At 54.4% G+C, this 18,960-nt stretch overlaps 7 protein-coding genes across 7 annotated transcripts; 5 read left to right on the top strand and 2 right to left on the bottom strand.

Annotated features, from left to right (window-relative positions):
• Positions 1-1,089: 1,089 nt before the first annotated feature.
• BDY24DRAFT_419043 (uncharacterized protein) lies at positions 1,090-1,654 on the bottom strand (the record flags this gene model as incomplete). The annotated part of the gene is made up of 4 exons (XM_076643925.1): positions 1,090-1,124; positions 1,207-1,278; positions 1,409-1,471; positions 1,573-1,654. The coding sequence occupies 4 exons, from the start codon at positions 1,652-1,654 to the stop codon at positions 1,090-1,092; spliced, it is 252 nt and encodes an 83-aa protein (XP_076492400.1).
• On the bottom strand, positions 1,642-3,219 carry BDY24DRAFT_224317 (uncharacterized protein). The gene is made up of 4 exons (XM_076636581.1): positions 2,767-3,219; positions 2,650-2,675; positions 2,356-2,559; positions 1,642-2,245 (listed from the first exon to the last, which is right to left on the bottom strand). Exons 1-4 carry the CDS (start codon positions 3,134-3,136, stop codon positions 2,093-2,095), a joined length of 753 nt encoding a protein of 250 aa, XP_076492399.1. The 5' UTR covers positions 3,137-3,219; the 3' UTR covers positions 1,642-2,092.
• Positions 3,220-3,240: 21 nt separating this feature from the next.
• On the top strand, positions 3,241-4,868 carry COQ10 (ubiquinone-binding protein COQ10). Its single transcript, XM_076642425.1, has 4 exons — positions 3,241-3,519; positions 3,654-3,909; positions 4,054-4,099; positions 4,208-4,868. Exons 1-4 carry the CDS (start codon positions 3,308-3,310, stop codon positions 4,426-4,428), a joined length of 735 nt encoding a protein of 244 aa, XP_076492398.1. The 5' UTR covers positions 3,241-3,307; the 3' UTR covers positions 4,429-4,868.
• Positions 4,869-4,903: 35 nt separating this feature from the next.
• On the top strand, positions 4,904-8,270 carry BDY24DRAFT_224192 (uncharacterized protein). Its single transcript, XM_076636579.1, has 7 exons — positions 4,904-5,387; positions 5,544-5,796; positions 5,964-6,089; positions 6,187-6,295; positions 6,436-6,660; positions 6,752-6,914; positions 7,008-8,270. Exons 1-7 carry the CDS (start codon positions 5,178-5,180, stop codon positions 7,902-7,904), a joined length of 1,983 nt encoding a protein of 660 aa, XP_076492397.1. The 5' UTR covers positions 4,904-5,177; the 3' UTR covers positions 7,905-8,270.
• A 121-nt stretch (positions 8,271-8,391) lies between these two features.
• On the top strand, positions 8,392-11,264 carry BDY24DRAFT_403802 (uncharacterized protein). Its single transcript, XM_076642424.1, has 8 exons — positions 8,392-8,434; positions 8,502-8,528; positions 8,610-8,714; positions 8,825-8,934; positions 9,018-9,855; positions 9,947-9,952; positions 10,036-10,571; positions 10,671-11,264. The coding sequence occupies exons 1-8, from the start codon at positions 8,405-8,407 to the stop codon at positions 10,774-10,776; spliced, it is 1,758 nt and encodes a 585-aa protein (XP_076492396.1). The 5' UTR covers positions 8,392-8,404; the 3' UTR covers positions 10,777-11,264.
• A 506-nt stretch (positions 11,265-11,770) lies between these two features.
• TMA19 (Tma19p) lies at positions 11,771-13,734 on the top strand. Its single transcript, XM_076642423.1, has 6 exons — positions 11,771-11,861; positions 11,937-11,938; positions 12,384-12,497; positions 12,716-12,847; positions 13,066-13,200; positions 13,324-13,734. The coding sequence occupies exons 1-6, from the start codon at positions 11,845-11,847 to the stop codon at positions 13,431-13,433; spliced, it is 510 nt and encodes a 169-aa protein (XP_076492395.1). The 5' UTR covers positions 11,771-11,844; the 3' UTR covers positions 13,434-13,734.
• A 336-nt stretch (positions 13,735-14,070) lies between these two features.
• On the top strand, positions 14,071-14,656 carry TOM7 (Tom7p; the record flags this gene model as incomplete). The annotated part of the gene is made up of 4 exons (XM_076643924.1): positions 14,071-14,094; positions 14,192-14,224; positions 14,381-14,406; positions 14,581-14,656. The coding sequence occupies 4 exons, from the start codon at positions 14,071-14,073 to the stop codon at positions 14,654-14,656; spliced, it is 159 nt and encodes a 52-aa protein (XP_076492394.1).
• Positions 14,657-18,960: the final 4,304 nt, after the last annotated feature.

The raw sequence follows: 18,960 nt of genomic DNA, 5'->3' as shown, positions 1-18,960 counted from the left end.
GGAGGTTTAGGAGGGAGCGAAGGGTCGCGTTTCCGACGGAGGACAAAGTCGAGGGCGGCACGGAGGAGTCTGGCTTCGGGACCGGGCTTGGACATGGTGGAGGAGGGAGATGGACGTTGAGGAGGAAGAGAGGGAAGGCCGGAAGGGAGGAGGGCAGAGTGCGAGCTCATTTCGAGTTGATTTCTGTTCCTTTTTCAGGAAAGTGCTCTTTCAATGTAAAGCTCTTTGATTTAGTCTACCCTGTCGTAAAAAAAAAAAGCTCATCTCTAGAGTGAGGGTGAAAGAGAACGGTTGAACGAACGAGCATCGCGTCGTCGTCACTCTTTGCTCCTCTCGCATACGCCTGTCGAGCCTCCTATGACCCCAGAAACCGTAAGAAGCTCTTCTAGCTCGCCTACTGAATCCTAGAACGAGAGTTTGGTTCTGAGAGTATCGATCTCGAAGCTGAACGGCTGTCCGACGCGTCCTTGATCCTCTCCTCTCCTTCGGTTTCCTCTCCTCTCTTCTTTCCTTTCGTCTTCCGCTCTCGAACCAGCCTTTCCATAATTTTGGTACGTCGATGAGAAGATGAGTGGGGTACTGAGAGGAGCTGGCCACGAGAGACGCAGCGACGAGAGGGCGAAGGGAGGGAGGGGACGTCGGCGTCGACTCGTTCGTGAGTCTCGAGCCTGAGCTCACGATTCACTGGTCTAGAAGTCGAGCTTCTGAAGAAGAAAAGTTCACCGTCGTCCTACAGTCCAATCGCACCTCCCAGAAAGTAAAGCTGAACGAGCCCTTTCTCTCTCTCTCTCTCTGGCTCCCGGCCTCCTCCCCTTCAGCCCATTCAGCCCTCGAGCTCAACCTCCCTCCCTTCCTTCCCTCCTCTTCCTCTCCCTCCCCTCCTCCTCCGGGCACGCTCGCACAAGAGCTTTCCCAGTCCGCTCTCCACCGCAATCCATTCCAAGCAGTGCAAGTCCAACCATCTAGATCCAGCTCGAACTCCCTCTCCCCCTTCTCCTCGTTCGCTTCCAAGCTCATTCCCTCCTCCCTCCTCCTTCTCCCAATCAACGTACCAGCGTCGACGCTCCATTCCTCCCAACTTCGTCCCATCTAAGTAGCAAGCTGCTCGATACATCCGTTCCATCCTACAATCAAGCAAGCAAACGACAAAGCCGTTCAGCTCGACTCTTCCTCCTTCGCGAACAACCTTGAGAGAGACGAACTCACCGATGTAAGTCAGATCGTCGTAACCCCGTCGGCAGGATTTCCATCCGTCGGCAGCTCCGCCGCAGCAGCCGGCTGAGGATGCGAGCGAGCGAACAACAAAGGTCAGAACGAAACGAAACGAGGGAGGAGGAAGAGAGGGTTGGAGGCGAAGAAGGAGGTAAAGGAGGAGCGTGAAAGAGGGCGAGAGATAGGCAGAACGCACCGAAGGTACAGTAGAAAGGAGAGCAGAACCCAATATCGACGGCGTACTCGGTGATTTCTTTGGCTATAGGGAGAAACGAACGAAAGGGAGCGAAGGAAGGGTGAGCTTGCGGTTCCAGCTTCCTTGGCTCTCTTCTCTTTTGGTTTCTTTGTTTCAGAACGAACCTTTTACGACAGAGGGGCTGGAGATCAGGAGGAAGGCGAGGAGGGTGGTGAAGAGGAGGAAGAAGGAGCGGGGGAAGAACATGTTGGGCTGAAGGGAGTGGTGGTGGTTTGAGGTGACCGAGGGAAGACGAGGGCTTGGGTTGTTTTGAGATTTGGGATGAGATTTGTCCCCGGAAGTTTTCCTGCTTGAGGTTTTTGAGGAGCTGGGAACGAAGAGGAGAGGTCGGATGAGAAGGAAGCTTTTTTGGGAGGAGGTGACGAACTTCGAGAGAAAGAGATCGACGACGGCCTGCGGGAGGGACTAGAGCGAGAACGCGTCGAATCTACATAGCTCTGAGGGAGAAAGAGGAAAGCGAATGTCAAAGTACCTTCCTTACATCCTCAAGTCTCACCACTTTCGAAAGAAAGCACGAATCAAAAACAACGAGCGAACGCCCAGAAACGCTTGCGATGGACGCGTCCTCCCTTTCCCGCTCTCTCTCTTTCCTTCCTCTCTTCCCTTCCATCTCACAAAACACACTCACTCCCTATCCATAGGTTCCATCCCCTCGCCACCAACCACATCCGCCCCTTCCTTCATCCACCTGAACGTCAAACTCACCCTCGTCCCCCTTCCCCTCCAGGAACTCCCTCCCTCCGCGTCCGGGTCTTCGACGTTGTCGCCCTCCCGCGCCTACACATGCAAAACGAACGCAAAACGCGTTAGCACATATTCTTTCTCTTTTGATAGAAAAACTGAGAAAAGTAAAAGAGGAAAAGGAAGGGCTGAACACTGAAACGCACCTCAATCCCATGCTCCCACTCCCACCGCGCCTCCCCATCCAGGATCAGCACACTACCTTCTGGGAGCCAGAAACGATGCTCGGTCCACTCTGTTTCGTCGTCTCTAGGCCGTCGAAGGAGAAATGACGTCCCGGAGAGCAAAGAGACGGAGAGGATGGGAGTGTCGTAGCGGTGAGGGAGGTCGATGTGAGGCGTGATTCCTTGCTGTTGAGTAGCGAGAAAGGAACGAGAGAGTTTCAGAAAGGAGAAGGAAGAGTGAGGGGCAAATAGAGGGAATGCGGGAGAAGGTCGAACACCAGGTTTGTAGAGATTCAGGATCACTTTTGCGAAACCAAAAAAGAACGCGTCTCTCGTCAGCGTCTCGTCTCCTCCCCTCGTTCCCCCAAACCCACGTCCCTTCTCAAGGCTCACCTTGTCTCCCCTTACCTCTCCCATTAAAAACTCTCTCTAACAAACCCTCTTCCTCTACTCCCTTCAGCTCTAAAGCGCTCCTCACGCTCTCCAACCCCTCCTTCATCCAACGAGGCAAGATTTCATCCCCGAAAAGCATCACTTGGTCCCTCTTTCCACCCAAGAACAACTCCGAACGAGCGATAGACTGGAGGAGAGAAGACGTGAGAGAGGAAGGCAGGAGAGAGGGGTAGAAATGAAGACCAGGGAGGTTGGAGGGAGGAGCGAGACGGGTGAGCGGGAGGGCTGAAGGGGGTCCGGGAGAGGAGCTTGAGCGGGAGGAGTTGAAGAGGGAGTTGGAAACGGAGGTAGAGGAGCAGGGAGAGGACATGCGGGATATGAAGGGTTTGAAGGGTGAGATGTGGTTGGAAGGAAGAAGAAGGTGAGCTTCAAATCGAAAGAAGGAAGACTCAATGAAACGTTGAGCTCGAACGTTTCCTTCCTTCTCCCACAAACGACCAGCACCTCCTCCAAACCCTCCCCCTTTCTTCTCCCACCGGCCATGTCGCTCAAACTCCTCCCTCGCACGCTTGCTCTCTCTCGTCCGATCCTCCCAGTTCAAGCTCGTCGGCCATTCTTCACGCTCCCCTCCCTGCCCTCCCTCCTCTCGTCCGTTTCGCCTTTAGCGTCCTCCTCGAGTTCTACAGGGAGGACGACGACTGGAGGAGGTCCTGATGGGGATGAGCATCATTACGTGGAAGAGAAGATTCTGCCGTGAGTGGGTTTACCCTTTTTTTTTCGAGGGAAAGGAGAGGGCAAAAGAGAGAAGGAGGAGGCGTGAGCTCACTTCTCGATCTTTCTTTCTTTCTTTCTTTCTTTCGTTTCGTTGTTGTTCGACGGCGTTGAAGCTACACCCCCCGTGAACTCTACTCCATAGTAGCCAACGTACCTTCCTACTCCAAGTTCGTGCCGTTCTGTACGGAATCGACCGTCCTCTCTCCATCAACCCCAAGTTCCCTCACCTCCTCGCCTTCATCTTCAACCCTTTCCCGGATATCTCACGACCAGCCCTTCGACGTAGAAGCCGAGCTGCGGATCGGGTTCATGGGGTTCTCGGAAGGGTATGTTAGTAAAGTTAAAGGGAGACCGTTTGATTCTGTGGAGGTGAGTGCGAAACGACGAAAGAAGGAAGGAGGGAGGGAGGGAGGACGTCGCTGATCGCGTTCCGTCGCCTCGTTTTTTTTTTTTTGTTCTTCGTCCTCCTCTTCTTCTTTGTTCCTCTCCTTCTCTCTTTCCTTCTTCCAATAGGCCATCGCATCCTCAACACCGCTGTTCAAAACACTCATCACAACCTGTTCGTCGCCTTCTCCCTCCGCTCCTCCTCTCCTCTCCTCTCGTCCCGTCTCTCTCTCTCTCCCCTTTCCCTGACCCTTGCTCCTCTGCTCCTCTTTGATCCTCGCAGGGACATTCCGCCCAGCTGTCCCCGTCCAACCCAGTCCGTCTCAATCTTCAGTCCTGCCAGCGGACATGGGACCCACTCTCGTCACGCTGGACCTCACCTGGTCCTTCAACTCGCAGACTTCAGCCCTAGCGTCGGGCGTATTTTTTGGGACGGCGAGTGGGATGATGGTTAGGGCGTTCGAGGGGAGGGTCAGGGGGGTTTATGGAGATAGGAGTATGTGAGAAAGGAGGAAGGGAGAGGGAGCAGGATCTTTGATGTTGGGAGCAGGATCTTTGCGTAGATCAGGATTGGTAGAGCGATTGGCACAGCTTCATGCGAGGGCAGAAGAGAAGGCTGATTGAAAGAGGAAAGGACGCAAGGAGAGGAACGAGGAGAGGAGAGGAGGGGAAAAGAGACGAACGCGACGGGCGAGAGTTGAGTTGGAAGAAGGATCGGTGTGGAGTCGGAATCGGGCTTGGCTGTCTAACTCCGTCTCTTTGCGGTGAGCTTACGCTCCCGAGGCTACACCAAAGAGGTGCTTCAACGCGAAGAAGAAGAAGAAGAACAAGCATCGTCTCCTCGACGACGGAAGGGATGCAAACGCGTCCCCAGACCCCTCCCTCACATTTTTCTCTCAATTTTCGCGATACCATAGACTCAGGACTCCGTCCCAGTAGCCCTAGCGTCCTTCACGTACCTGAAAAATGTTCAACGACGGCTCTTCCTCGGTAACGAAGACACGGACTTCGCGTGAAAACTCTTTCTCGAATCTCGACCTCACCTTCACCTTTTCCCTCCCTCCCTCCCTCCCTTCTCCCTCCCACCTCCCGTCTCCTTCCCTTCTTCCTTTTCTCCTTCCCTTTCACGACCTCTTCCGTCTCGAACGACCATCCTTTTGAAAAGGATTTCGCTCGCTTGCTTCCAGCCTCGCCTCCACCACCCACGAAGAAGCTCCTCCCTCTCCCTCCTCAGCTTCCCTCGTCTTCGTCCAATGGCAGCCGTCTCGACCTCCATGCCAGGAACCTTCCAACCCTTCTCCCTCCTCAACGGGAACGGAGGTGGATCCAGGGACAGTGGTGCTTTGAAAGCTTTGTTGGCGGAACCGTTGGAGTTCAAGGAGACGGGGAGGGTGGTGAACGAGCTGGATAAGGAGAAGGACCCGAGTGAGAGAGGGTGGATTGAGGTTAATCCTTTGCCCAAGGTGAGTTTATATACGCGTTGAAGCGTGGGCTCGAGCTCTCAGAGATGTATAGAAGAAGGAGGGAAGAGAACGAGCGAGAGCTGACCCGCTTCGCCTCGCCTCTCCTCCCTTCCCTCTCCTCCTCTCGTTCGGTTCGTTCGTTCGTTCCAAACCCAGCCCAAACTCGACCCCTCCTCCTCTTCAACCTCCTCCGTCCTTCCTCCTCCCACTGCGTCCCCTTCCAAAACCAAAAAGTCCTCCAACGCTCTCTACTCAGGTCCCATTCCGCTCTCGTTCCCCGAAACAGCTCGCTCGCTGGGCCAGGGACTCAGCAACCACGGAAACACCTGCTACCTCAATTCGGTCCTTCAAGCTGTGATTCACACTCCTGGGTTGGCGAATTTGTTGCTGATGCATGAGCAGGGAGCTTGTGAGTTGCTGTTTCGAACGTGTTTTCATGTTGGTGGTGGGACACGGAGGAGAGAGGGAAGCAGGGAGAGGGAGGTTGAAGGAGGGAGGTTGAGCTCTCGTTCTCGTTGAGTTTGAGTGTGTATGCTGATCCTACGCGTTATCTTTTGATGCGAAACGGATGAACAGGCAAGCTCAAACAGAAGGGAGATTACTGTACCATGTGTTCGATGAGGCTCGTTCACGTCTGGTCGTTCGACAAACCCTCTACCTCAGGGTCCTACTATCCCAGTCTCATTGCTAATAACCTCAAGAGTGAGTCCTGAGCTTGCGTTGTAGGGTGAGCAGGGAGGGAGGGTGAGGAGATGGTGGGTCACTGACTTTGGTCCGGGTTGCTTATGGGCTGATGTAGAGATCGCAAAGCCGTTGAGAACCGGACGACAGGAGGATTCGCACGAGTTCCTTCGTTTCTTGATCGATGGGCTGCAGAACTCGGAGCTCTGGATGCACGGGAACCCCAAGTGAGTTTGAAGTCCAGCTTTATCCTTCGTTTCTAGCTCTAATCGAGAGGACTCTTGCGCGTCCCTCCCCGTCGAGAGCTCGAGCTGACCTCTCCCTCTTCCTTCCTCAACCTCTTCTGTCCCTTTCTTTTCCTTCGCAGGAACATCAACGGAGATCTCAAGTATACCTCTTCGATCCATCAACTCTTCGGAGGTCGTCTTCGTTCCAGAGTCACCTGCTCGAAATGTAACCACCCGTCCGACACCTTCGACGCGTTCCTCGATCTCTCCGTTGAGGTTCGGTCCTGCAGCAGCGTCAAGGGAGCGTTCGACAAGTTCGTCAAGATGGATAGACTCGAGGGTGCGAACAAGTACAAGTGCGAGAAGTGAGTGGATGCACCTTCTTTTCGGAAGGAGGGAGGAGACAAAAACGGGAAGCTGAACGCCTTCCGTTTTTCGTTTCGTCTTCGCTTTCAGGTGCAAGGTCCTCGTCAACGCTACCAAGCAACTTACCATCGACGAGGCTCCCAAGGCTCTGGTCGTCCATCTCAAGAGGTTCACGCCTACCGGAGGGAAGATTCGAGATCGGATCTCGTACGATCAGAACTTCGACATCAGCCCGTACATGTCGGTCGGTCAGGTTCGTTGCCTCCCTCCTTTCCCCCTTCTCTTCTTCGTCCTTTCGTTCCCTTGCTGACCTTCGTCTGTCCCTTTCCTTTCTTCCCTCTTCCAGCACGGAGCTCGCTACTCCCTCTACGCCGTCGTCTGCCACTCGGGAGGAGGTCCTCACTCCGGTCACTACGTCGCTCACGTTCGTTCGACCGACTCGAAACGTTGGGGATACATGGACGACTCGTCGGTCTCGACCTCCGGAAAGGCTCCTCTCGGTCTCTCGGACGCCTACGTTCTCTTCTACGTGAGGGAGAAGGGAGACGCCCTCTCTCGAGCCATCAACTCGACGCCAGCAGCCAAGCAGCAACCGAAGAACCCCTTCTCGCCAGCCAACTTGGATACAGGGAAGCCGATCGAGAGGAAACAGCAGAACCAGCAGCAGGAGAGAGAACAGCCAGTAGCAGGACCGTCGAGACTGCCGTTCGTGAACGGAGGAGGAGCGACGACTACCACCATCACCAACGGAGTCAAACGACCTCACTCGGAAGTCAAAGCGGCTCCTGAAGAATCCTCTTCGGGATCGGACGAGGACGAGGACGACGAAGACGACGAACCACCAGCTCCTTCCCAACCCACCCAGCCTACTCAACCTTCTCCTTCTCGCCTACCCACCAACCCTTCTTCCTCCCACCCTTCCTCAGCTCTTCCCTTCCCCCTGAACCCCAACTCCAAGCCCTCCTCAACCTCGAAACCGAAGCATCAGCTCCCTCCTTCCTCCCTCCACCACTCCAACTCCAACTCCAGCGCCAACGTCCCTCTTCCTTCGCCGAACCCAGGAGGGAAGAAGAAGCACAGGAACAAGGAGAAGAAGAGAGCGAGGATGCTTGACCCGTACGGGGTTTTGAGGACCGGTGGTGGGGGAGGGGCAGGGGCGGGAGTGAGTCGGTTCGAGTTGGCGAAGAACGGAGGAGCGGGAGGGGAGAAGAAGAGTTTGGTGGGAGGGATGAAGGGCCGATAGGCGGAGTGTAGAGTCGCTCGTCCCTCGTTCATTCGTTCTTGCTAGACTTTTGGTTGAGAACGGGAACAAGACTCGAGAACGTGTGGTCGTCGCGTTGCGATTGCTCTTGTTGGTGGTTCTTTGTTTCTCGTCTTCGTTTCGGTCGGTCAATGTTCTGTTCTCTGATGTTTTACCTACACGTTCATGATTGATAGCATTGCATGTTTCTCTTGGGATCCTCTGGCTTCGAGCGAGAGCTGATGAGGAGAGAGAGGGCGGGAAATCTTCGAGCGACAGAGCGAGCTTCGTCGTCGTCGTTTCAGCCACAGGACCAGCTCTCGCCCTTCCTGACTTTCGAAAGTCTTCCAAACACTCCTAGGAATCAGGTCCAACAATACGAAAAAAAAGAAAGCATTTTTTTCTTCCCCTTCTGTCGGGAAAGAAGCGCAGTTTCGAGGTGTGAGCTTCTACTCTCCTTCCTTCCCTCTCCCTTCCTCCCAAACCACGACGACGAACAAACGATGGCAAACCCCAACCTGACTCCTCAGAAGGTGAGCTTCTACTCTTTCTTCTTTCTCAGCAGGGAACTCGTGCTGACCTCTTCCTCTACACTTTCAGGTCCACGGACGATGCCAAATCCTCGAAGTTCGTTCGAGCTCACCCTTCATTCCTTCCCTCTCTTTCGAGCTGAAGCTCATCCGTCCCTGTCTCCGCCTTTACTCACAGCTTCCCACCGAGATCCTGCTCCATGTCATCAGTCTCATCGATTTGGACGAAGGAGAGAACGGCGAAGCTCTCCCTGTCTCCTTGACTTGCAAAACTCTGCGAGAGGTGAGCTCGACGACCTTTCCTGCCTTCGTTCTTGTTTGCTCCCGCTTCTTCACCGTCGCTTGAGCTCTTGCTGATCACAAGCGTTGGTTGCGATGGTTTGATGCGTACAGGCATGCTGCAGTAGATACTTCCAAGGCCTAGAGATCAATCTTTCGAAACCGATTCACCTCGAACTCCTTCGAGCAAGAGCGGACGACCCTTGCGTTGCTCCTGCTATCAGGTTCGTTCAAATGCCGCTCTTCGTTTCAAAAGTCGGAAGATCTGAAGAACTGTCGTTGTTTCACTCTCTCTGTCCACATCTAGAGATCTCAGGCTCTCGACCGACGAGGAATACCAGGCCATCACCCCTTCCCTCCTCGATCCCGTCCTCTACGCTCTCGAAAAGATGCCAGGACTCGACCGGATCTCCCTCCCTCCTTGGATGCTCGTCAAACCTCTCCTCAATGCTCTCCGAAGCAACCCCTCCGTCGCCGTAGCCGATATCGACGGTCTCGTCAATCGGTCAACCTTCTCCCTCGACGCGTTCACCCTCCCCTCTTCCTCGCTCCCCACTCCTCCTCGTCCTCGTCCCCTCACATTCGAAGTGGAACTCGGCCTCGACCATGATGACTTTGGATCGGAACTTGTCTCTCGCTTCGACCAGTTCGGGGACACCGTCGTCTCCATCTCCGTCTCCCTGGACTCACGCGTCGTTCCTCCCTTCCTCATCCAACTCCTCCCTAACCTCAAATACCTCGATATCGAACTCGACCCAGCCACAGCAGAGGCCATTCTCCCTTGGACCAGTACACTCTCAGCCCTTTACCCTACCGTCGAGGCCATCTCGATCGACATCAGGAAGGAGAAGGAGGGGGAGGAGGAGGATCCGACGTTCTTCCTCTCGAGAGCCAACTGGATCAATATCCCTGGATCTGTCGAGGAGTCAGTCGAGGAGTTTCTCAACGAGTGGAGTGAGATTTCGTTCGAGCAGGTCAGCATCGATCAGAAGTTGGATGGGGATGGAGAGCTGTCGAGGGTCGCGTTCGTGTTGGACGAATGCATCCTTAGTCGGCCGATGGTCGTGTCGCTGGCACAGGTAGTTGGAGCGGTGAGGAACCTTGTCCTGGAGCCGAGGTACTGGAATGCGAGCTTTGGTTGGCAGGTGAGTCGATCCGTCGTCTTGCTCGTTGGCTCGTCGAACGCGTGTCGTCTTGCTGACTTCTCGATTCCCGCTCTCTATCTCGTCTCTTCAGGACTGGGTGAGTACATCTCCATCTCGACTATCGTTCTGGGACTCTCGCTGAACATTCCTTCCTCCTCTCTCTCTCCTCTCTCCCTCCAGGACACCACCCTCTCCGCCTTCGCCGAGTTCAAATCCCTTCGAATGCTCGAGTTCGCCTGCACCGTCACCCCAAGTCTCACCCTCGACGTCACCATCGGTTGCAAGCCCGAGTGCCTCGAGCTCATGTACCAGCATCGACCTTCGCTCAAGACGGATCTCCCTCTCGTCGGAGGACTCCCAGGCCTCAACGACCTCGAGATGCGACTCAACGTTCGACGACTGGAACGCCTCGCTCCTCACCTCCCTGTTTCGACGGAAGTCTCGTGGAGGTTCGGGCATGATGATCCTGTAGCGGAATGGTCGGGGTGGGTGGAGAACGATGAAGAAGGGAAGAAGAGCTTGAAGTTGAAGGAGGTTGGGAACAGGAGGGAAGAGTGGAGAGAGGGGAGTCGGCCGTCGTGCTTGATCTGTCACTGGAGGTTTCAAGAGGATACGGAGCAGATGACGCCGATTGATTCGATGGTGGACTGTCCGGTGGCGGAAGTTCGGTCGGCTCTTGCGTTTGGAGGAATGGATCTGAACGCGTTCGACGCGAGGTGAGTCTTTTTTTCCTTTCTCACTCTGACCGCTCTCGACTTTCTCTCTTATCTTCCATCGTATTTTTGCTAACGAACGGGTTTTTTCCATCTTTTTAGACCCCTCACGGGAAACGAAACCATCTTCGAAGTGTTCCTTCGGTTCGTCCTCCTCCCCTCGTTGCTCGACTTCGTCTCACGGTTCGAAGCTCGAGAGGAAAGCTGAACATGCCCCCCCTCCCACTTACTTCCTTTTCCCCCCTCTTTTCAGATCTGGATCGGTCGCATCGTCGACGTAGAGAGGTCGTCAAGTCGGAGAGGTCGTGAGAGCGGAGGGTTGGGACCGCGTCGGTGAGTTCTTGCGAGCTCCACGATCTGACCGCGTCTTCGCTTCCAAAAGATCACATGCTTAATGTTTCTTTCTTACTCTTCCTTCACAGCCCGTTGACGCTGTATTTGCTGGGAACGCCGGGGGACGTTGGTCGACGACCGCTTCTCTCGTTTTCTCTTTCGCTCGCACTCGTCGCTCGCGGCTCTGCTCTCTTGTTCATCTTTATCTCTTTACGTCTCTTCCTTGATTTTGTTTATGTCCTGGTCTCGCAATCTATGTGCCCTTACTGTCTGCCCGTGTCATATCTCATTTCGTCTCGCCGCCTTCGATTTGGTTTCGTCTTTCTTTCGTTCCGTATCTCTGTGTTCCTTGCTCTGCCGCCCGATGGAACCGATTCGTTTATTAACAGGAGTAGGAAGAAAAAAAAGGAGCTTGGCTGACAGTACCACCGGAACGTAGCAGAGTAGAGCGGACGGAGAGAGAGAAGAGAGCAGACGTGGAGACGCGCGCGTCGCTCCTTCCTTAGGCGGCGCCTTCCCCTTCGGTCTACGTTCTATCTCGCTGGGAGCCTGAAATCAAACTGGCATTATACACTCTGACTGCGTCTCTCGCTGAAAATACGACGAAGCGACGAGACAGAGTGCGTTCGAGGAAGGACGGCCGACGATGCGTCGGGGACGCCGCGACTCCTCCCTTTCAAGCAGACCTTCCGCAAACGAGATGAAAGTGTGCTTCATCAGTACCTCCGACTTCCCTTGCTTCGTTCAACCCAAGCTGCAGGACCCTGACGGGAGCGACGCGATTTTTCGCAGACAAGGGACGCCACATTGCTGTGAGCCCGCCCCCTTCTCACTTTTTCCCTTCGTTCGGACTCGTTTCTTGAATCTCAACCACAACTTCCTCTCCCTCCTTCTCCTCTCTCCCTTTCCCTTCTCTCCCCTTCCTTCCTCCCTTCTACCTACAATGCTTCTTTTCAGTGAGTATGCCTCTCGCGATGGTAGAGCCTCCTTCGAAGGAACGAAGCGGATGGAAAAGGAAGGAGAACGAGAGCTGACCACGTTCTTCTCCTTCTTCTCGTTGTTGTTTGCTTCTTTTCGTTGTTCTGAACTTCCTTAGGCGACAGTGAGTGCTCTTCCATACATCTGCTAGTGGTAGATATGTTGGAGCGACAGTCGGGAGGTGGTGGGATGCCAGCGAAAAAAAAGGGGGAAGCTCGAGCTGACTTCTTTCCTCCTTCCCTCTTTCCCACCCCCCCTTTTGTCGCCTTCTTCCCGCTCTCCTCCTCGCCTCTCGCCCTCCTCTCCTCTCACTACGACCCTCTCATCCACCCATTACTTTCTTCGGTCGCTCTCCCTCCTGTCGCACGCCTGGAATCGTTCCTCTCCTCGCTTCTCCTCAACCTCCGTCACTCAACTTTCCCTCGCGTCCTTCGAACTTCCTCCCCGCTCTCCCGACTCTTCCGTCTACCCTCTCCGCCTCCACTTTATCTTCACCACCATCAGTCCTTACCGGAGACGAGCTCTTCACCGATGCCTACGACGTTGTCGAGGTTGACGACTCTTGCGTCGAGGTCAACTGTGACATGATCACCATCAAGGAGGGAGAGGTCAACATCGGTTAGTAGAGCTCTAACTTTCCTCTATCCTCTACCGACTGTTGGGATGGCTCGAGCCATATCCGAGGATAGCTCGAGTCGGAGGAACGGAACGAGCTGTTCCTCGTCGAGACGAGTCGCGGACCGCAGACTCGCCTTCTCTCGAGCCCTGGAAGCGATGAGCTGACTTTCTCCCTTCCTTCCTTCCCATCTCTTTCCCATCGCTTTTCACTTCCATAGGAGCCAACGCTTCCGCTGAGGAGGCTGAGGAGGACCTCGAGTCCGGATCTTCCGTCGTCAACAACGTTATCTCCGCCATGCGATTGCAGCCCACCACCTTCGACAAGAAGTCCTACATGATCTACCTCAAGGGTGAGTCTTGCTTCCTTTATCCTGTCTCGCTAATCTGGCTGTTCGTCTCCAGCTGAGCTGACTCTCGTTTTCTCAACTTCCCTCTTCTCTCTCCCTTCGTCCCTGCTCCTCGTGGTCGCTCCCATCTCTCCTTCCCTGCCCTGCCTGCCATCACCATTACCTTCCTCCTACCCAACCACACTCACTCACTCGACACCTCGATTCCAACCTGGCCACAGACTACATGAAGTCCCTCAAGGCCGCTCTCGTCGCCGCCGGAAAGTCTGACGAGGAGGTCAAGGCTTTCGAGAAGCGAGCTCAGGGTCTTGCCAAGAAGATCCTTGGAAACTTCAAGGACTACGAGGCTTACACTGGTTAGTACCTCGTTCTCCTTCGACTACCACCGCATCCATCTCTGCGTCGCTCGACCCCGTCCTCGTTCCCTTTGAGCTCGAACTGACCCTCCTTCCCTCTTTGCGTTCTCCCCTTTCTTTCAGGAGAGTCCATGGACCCTTCGGGACAGGTTGCTCTCCTCAACTACCGAGAGGACGGAACCACCCCTTACTTCACCTTCTGGAAGGACGGACTCAAGGTCCAGAAGCTCTAAATCGCTTCTCGCCTTTGTTTCTCAACCCATTTTCTTTCTTCCCACCCCAATCTTTCCACACAACTGCACACCCTTTTAAAACACGTCTTCTCTAGCATTTTCCGTCCCTTTCGTCTTGCTTTTGCTTAGAAACTTTTCGCGCCGCTTGAACACTTCTTCGTTCGCCCGTTCGTGCCATCTCTCCCCCTCCCCTCCCCTTTTCTTTCCCTCTCTTCTCTTCCCTTCCCCCTTTTTTTTTTGGTCGAGCTCGAACGCGAGAGTGTCGAGTCTCTTTGTCTATCATGATTTTCCTTTTGACGAATCCTGTTCGGACTTCGTTCTCCTGCTCCTCTCGACGCGCTCGTTTTACCGTCTCTTTCGCTCGCTCTTTCATCCCAACGCGAGAGCCCAACGTACGTCGAGCGCCTGGCTTTGACGACTCGAGAGAGAAGAATAAGACAGAGGCGAGATCTAGACATATTTACATCGAGGAAAAGTCAGGCCTCGTCACCTCTCCTCGATCTGAGTCCGAAATCGTCCTGCTTCTTTGCGAGCTCACCCTTCTTCCCTCCTCCCTGCCCTACCCCACCACCCCTTCACCCACCGACTCCACCCACCCACCCCACCTCTTCTCCCTTTCTCCCCTCACTTCATCATCATGGCTTTCAGCGACGAGAACAAGGTACGTTGAGCTTCCTTTCTTTCCCTCTTGAAGGAACGAAAGAAGGAGGAGGGAGAGAGACGAACGAGCTGACCTCCTTGCGATTGCGATGGAACAGGAGCGAATCACTAAGGCTGTTGACGTTGGAAGGGTGAGTTACAAGCGTCTCGAGTCGTGCAACGATGAGCAACATAAGACCGAGAGGGAGAGGGAACGGGAGAGGAGGAGGAAGGAGGAAGGGACGCCAACGTTGAGCTGACCTCTCGTTCTTTTCCTTTCCTTTCGTCCCTTCCGATGGATCGTATAGCTCGTCCTCATGTACGGATGGATCCCGTGCGTACTAGCCTTTTCTCTATACTGTCCTCGAGCTTGCTCCAGCTTCCGTTGCTCAACCGACGGAGCTGTCGAGCTCGAAGGAAGGGAATCGAACGAAGCTGACCTCCTTCCTGTCCTCCCCATCCCCTTCCCCCTTTCCTCGTTCGTTTGGCTTGCGTTACACTCGATCAGATTCATCATCGTCGTCGGAATGCGTCAGTCGAACCCTCAGCCCAGCCTGATCAAGTTGATCAGTCCTTTGGCTTAAAACAAAGGTGAGCTTCAGCTTCGACTTCTTTTCATTGTCCTTCCCCTTCCCTCTTTCCGAGCTCTCGTTCTTCTTCTTGAACGAGGAGCTGCTGGGACTTCGGGCCAGATCGAAGCCGTATTTGGTGCCAACGAGACACAGCGGAGAGGAAGAGATGATGGGGAGGAACGAGCTAGCACAGAAGGAGGGAAGGACACGATTGAATCGACCGAGCTCAAGCTGACCGTCCCCTTCCTCCCTTCGTTCCCCTTCTTCGTTTGTACAGATCGGAATCGGAACCAACTGAGACGAAAACAAAATCGAATGCTCTCTTTATTCTCTACCTCTCCCATTGCATCGGCCTCGCAGAAAGCAGGAGGTCTTGATGAGGTCGAGCTCGAGGTTGAGCTGAAGCTGAAGGGCGGAGTTTAACGTGGTTGGAAAGGGATGCGGGGGTAGGAGGATTGACCATGAGTGGACGAGGCTGACACGAAGATCCTCGTATGGGACGAAACGATTCGAGAGAGGGAGGAGAAGACGGCGGGAGGGCGAATAGGCTCGCCGATGTCGACTCATGCCCAACCACTTCTTGCTCAGCGCCATGCTCCACGGCCTCTCTCATCCATCCTACTGGAATGCTTCGACTCCCTGAGACCTCAAGTGATGGACGTGTTTCCGCCTGGATTCGAAGTGCCTTGAGCGAAGGCTCGCGCGTTCGCCCTGCTCTCCCTCTTTGTTCCGTCCCAACGCAAGCCTATTCCGAACCACTCATGGAGAATACCTAGGGGCTGACTTTGAATATCCAACCTTCGCTCAATCCCGTTCGAACGAGGGAGCTGAACAACGAGGAGAGAGGAGGGGAGAGAGGCGGACGAGGGGGAGCGAGGAGAGAGGACGCGACCCAACGTCCTCGTTCGTTCAGGTTCGATTCGATCTCGCCGAGAGTATACTCTCTCCAACTAGACTTTCTTCCGAGCCAGGAGCGAGTTTAAGCGCGTTCGCAGACTTCCTCCTTGAAGCGCAGTCTCGATTCTTGCTCTTTCGCTCGAAGGGTTCCCCTTTCTCCTCGCTTGGTCAAATTTTCATCCATCTCTCCCCGAACGAGCTCGAGAAGAGTTTTCAACCCGAACGACCCGAGAGTGAGCTTTTCGAGAGTCTAGCTCTCTTCGTTCGTCTCGGATCTCGTTTGGGAACCTCTGGAGGGGGAGAGGAGGGAAACGAGCAACATAGGTTCCCAACTCACGCCCGAAGTGAAGTTTTTACTTTCTCCGCTCGGGAGGGTAACCAAATAGTAGTCAACCTACCAAACTACTTTCTACCCTTTCAAGCTCGTTCGTCCGATCCCTCGTTCGTTCGGAATCTCCTTTGGGAACCTCTTCTCGCCAAAGGGAAGGGAGGGGAGAGGGAGCGAGCTCGGGGGAGAGGTTCCCAACGGACGCCCACCCTCGAGTTCTGCACCGATCTCGATCCAACTCGCACCCAACAAGCTCCCTTCAACCTAGAACAACGACCGACTCAAGTCGAGCGAAGAAAAGATTCACCTCCCTCCCCAGCCAACGGAAAACCACCCCCCGCCTCGTCTTCCTCCACCCCGCAATCCGTCGTTTCGGATCGATCTTTTCTCTTCGAAACTTCGGATTGATTTTGGAGACGTAATGGGGAAAGCGGTATCGAGGACGAGAAGAAGACGCTCGACGACACTCTCCTCCCTCTCTCCCTCCCGTCCTTCTCTTTTCTTTCCTCCTCTCCCCCCCCCCTTCTTCCAACACCCTTTAGGTCTCTCTCTCTCTCTCTATATATATATTCCTCTCTCTCTCTCTCTCGTCCCTCCTCCCTCGTCGTCCCTCCATTGCCTCCTCCCTGGCTGGTCAACCTCCCATCAATCGCTGCTGGGATTAATCCGTCCAGCCTTCGATGGAAAGGTTGATCCGGCGCTGAGCCGTATACGTCGCTTCCCCCTCTCTTTCTCCCTTCCCTGATCGATCCCCTTGCTCGCTTTCTCCTCACTCTCTCCTCTCCCCTTTGTCTTCTCTGTCCTTTCCGTCTTGATTGCATATCGCCTTGAATCTTTCTTGGCGTCTTTCAATACATCCTCTTCACCGTCTTTCCTCTCACTGAACGTCGCGTCGTTGGTCTCTCTTCTCCACCCTCTGTCCCCTTCGACTTCCGACTCTCTATTCATCCCTGGTTCTTTGCGGCAGTCTCAGATTGTGTTTGAAGTAGATAGAGGAAGACAGTGGGTGTGCCGGGGCGTAAGAACACAAGAAGAGGAGGAAGAGCGGACGGGAAAATTAATTTGGTTTGAAGACGAGACGGAATTTGATCCCTTTCTTGACATCTAGGCCTCGTTGATCAAAAACGCTTTACATTATTGTGCTGATCTGCACCCTTACTCTCTCTTCTCTTCCTCTTCTCTCCCTCTTGAACCGAAGACGCGTCGCGTCGTCGAGCGACGGTTCCTTCTTTTCCTCGTGCTCTCACTCGCGGAGCTAGTCCTCTCAGAGTCTTTTCCGCTGTCCCAGAAAAGAGCCAGGTCCTCGCGTCTCTTTCTCTGAGGCAGGCCGGGATCTGGGAGCCAGCTTCTCTTTCCTTTCTCGTCTTTCTCGCCCGCCGCCCCGAGTGTGAGCATGGTCGGTGGTCTGTCAAGATCGAACGAAGACACCTCTCACTTCGATCCCCTGCTTCCTTGAGCCAATGTGTTTATCAATCATTCGGGAGTCCATGGACGATTGCGACGACGCTTCGGCGGTTTCTTTTCTTTCCTTCTTCCTCTCAGTCTCTCTCTCTCGTTCTCTTTCTTCTTTCTCTTCGAGCCACATACCTTCAGGTCTTTTTGCACGTCCTCTTATAATACGAATTCCAGAGAGCTGCTTAGCTAGGTTGAGTCTAACGGCGAACAATCGGCTCGAGGTTCGAGGAGAAGCCTTCTTTCATTCCTCCCTCTCACTCTGCTTCTCTCAAAGCGCGAGTAGGAAGCGGGCGAGAGAAGCGCGACCGCTTGAAGAAGCTGAGGCCGTGGAACCCGATTTTGACAGACGACGCCGCTTGGATACCGCTGGCTCTTCGACCGACGGAGGCGTCCTCCGGAAGGTTCTCAGAGGATTCAAGTGATGATGATCAGACCGACGTTGGGGCAGTCCAGCTCTCTCTACTACAAAGGAGGAAAGGAGCTGAAAGAACGGGGGAGCCGACGAACAAGATCGACGAGGAAAGGCAACGCAAAACCTGGCTGCTGGTCATGGGCGAGACTCCAAACGAACTCGACTCTTACATCGGAGCTGTTAAGACGGCAGTGAAGGAGAACGAGGTGAATGGGCGAGCGGGTTGGAAGAAAGCGAAGGAGATAATGCAGCGAGGATCGAGCGCTCGCGGAAAAAGAGCTTCGACATCCTCCTGGCCACATGTCGACGCGTGGTACCTACCTAGCGCAGTTCCTTCTCCTAAGCTCTGCTACCAGTTCCTGGGAAGCAGCAGACCAGCTCCCGCTCTTGCTCCCTCCTTCTCCTTCCTCTTCGAACCCGATTCGAACTGTGCGAGTGTACGCAAACTGTACCCGAGAAAACTTGTTTTCAACAGCGGTGAGCTTCGGTCTCTTGATCCCTCGGGCGACAAGGGAAGAGAAAGAAGATGCCTCGGACGTGAAACTACTCACGATCTAGTGCACAAAGGAGGGGGTCCCAACCTTGCCGGAGAAGCGACTTGTTCGCTTCCACACTTCCAGTCTCTCTCCGCCCATGTTGTCTTCTCCTCTCCCCAGGCCCCGCTTCCACAGTAACAATGATTTCGACTCAGAACACTGGCATTGGTACCCTTTATGCACACATTCCCCAGCGGTTATACTCTCCTGCGGCCCAACGGCGCCGATGCAACGGGAGGCCAAGGCGCTCGAACAGAGGGATAGGCCACCCGTCCATTCATCCTTCCACCACCTCAGGTGAGCCCAAGATATGGACGCATGCCGAAGATGAGCGGGAGTCAGACCCTGGCCGTACGAAAGGGCGGAGTGCTCGAAAGGGTTGCCAACCCAGGATCATAACGCGCGGAGTGAGGACAGGCGACGGGTCCTGTGGATTTGACTCGCCATGAGAACGCGTCGAAACGTGGAAATACTATGAGACCGGGTCAAACTTACATATCTATCCAGAACGGAAGCAGAGAAAAAATCGTCTCGAGTGGAAACCCCAGTACGCAGATAAAAGAGGCTGGTACGCAGAGTTGGTTTGCGCAATCCATTCTTTTGCTCCCCCAAGGCCGAGTTCTAATCGGAATCACACGAAATCACTTCTCACCATTTTGTGATGTTTAGTAGCGACCGAGTTGAGGTT

This window comes from Mrakia frigida (assembly GCF_051309035.1).
Source record: "Mrakia frigida strain ATCC 22029 unplaced genomic scaffold BDY24scaffold_48, whole genome shotgun sequence".
Taxonomy (NCBI): Eukaryota; Fungi; Basidiomycota; class Tremellomycetes; order Cystofilobasidiales; family Mrakiaceae; genus Mrakia; species Mrakia frigida.
The sequence above is the reverse complement of the archived record's forward strand: the minus strand, read 5'-3'. Positions and strand labels throughout refer to the sequence as shown.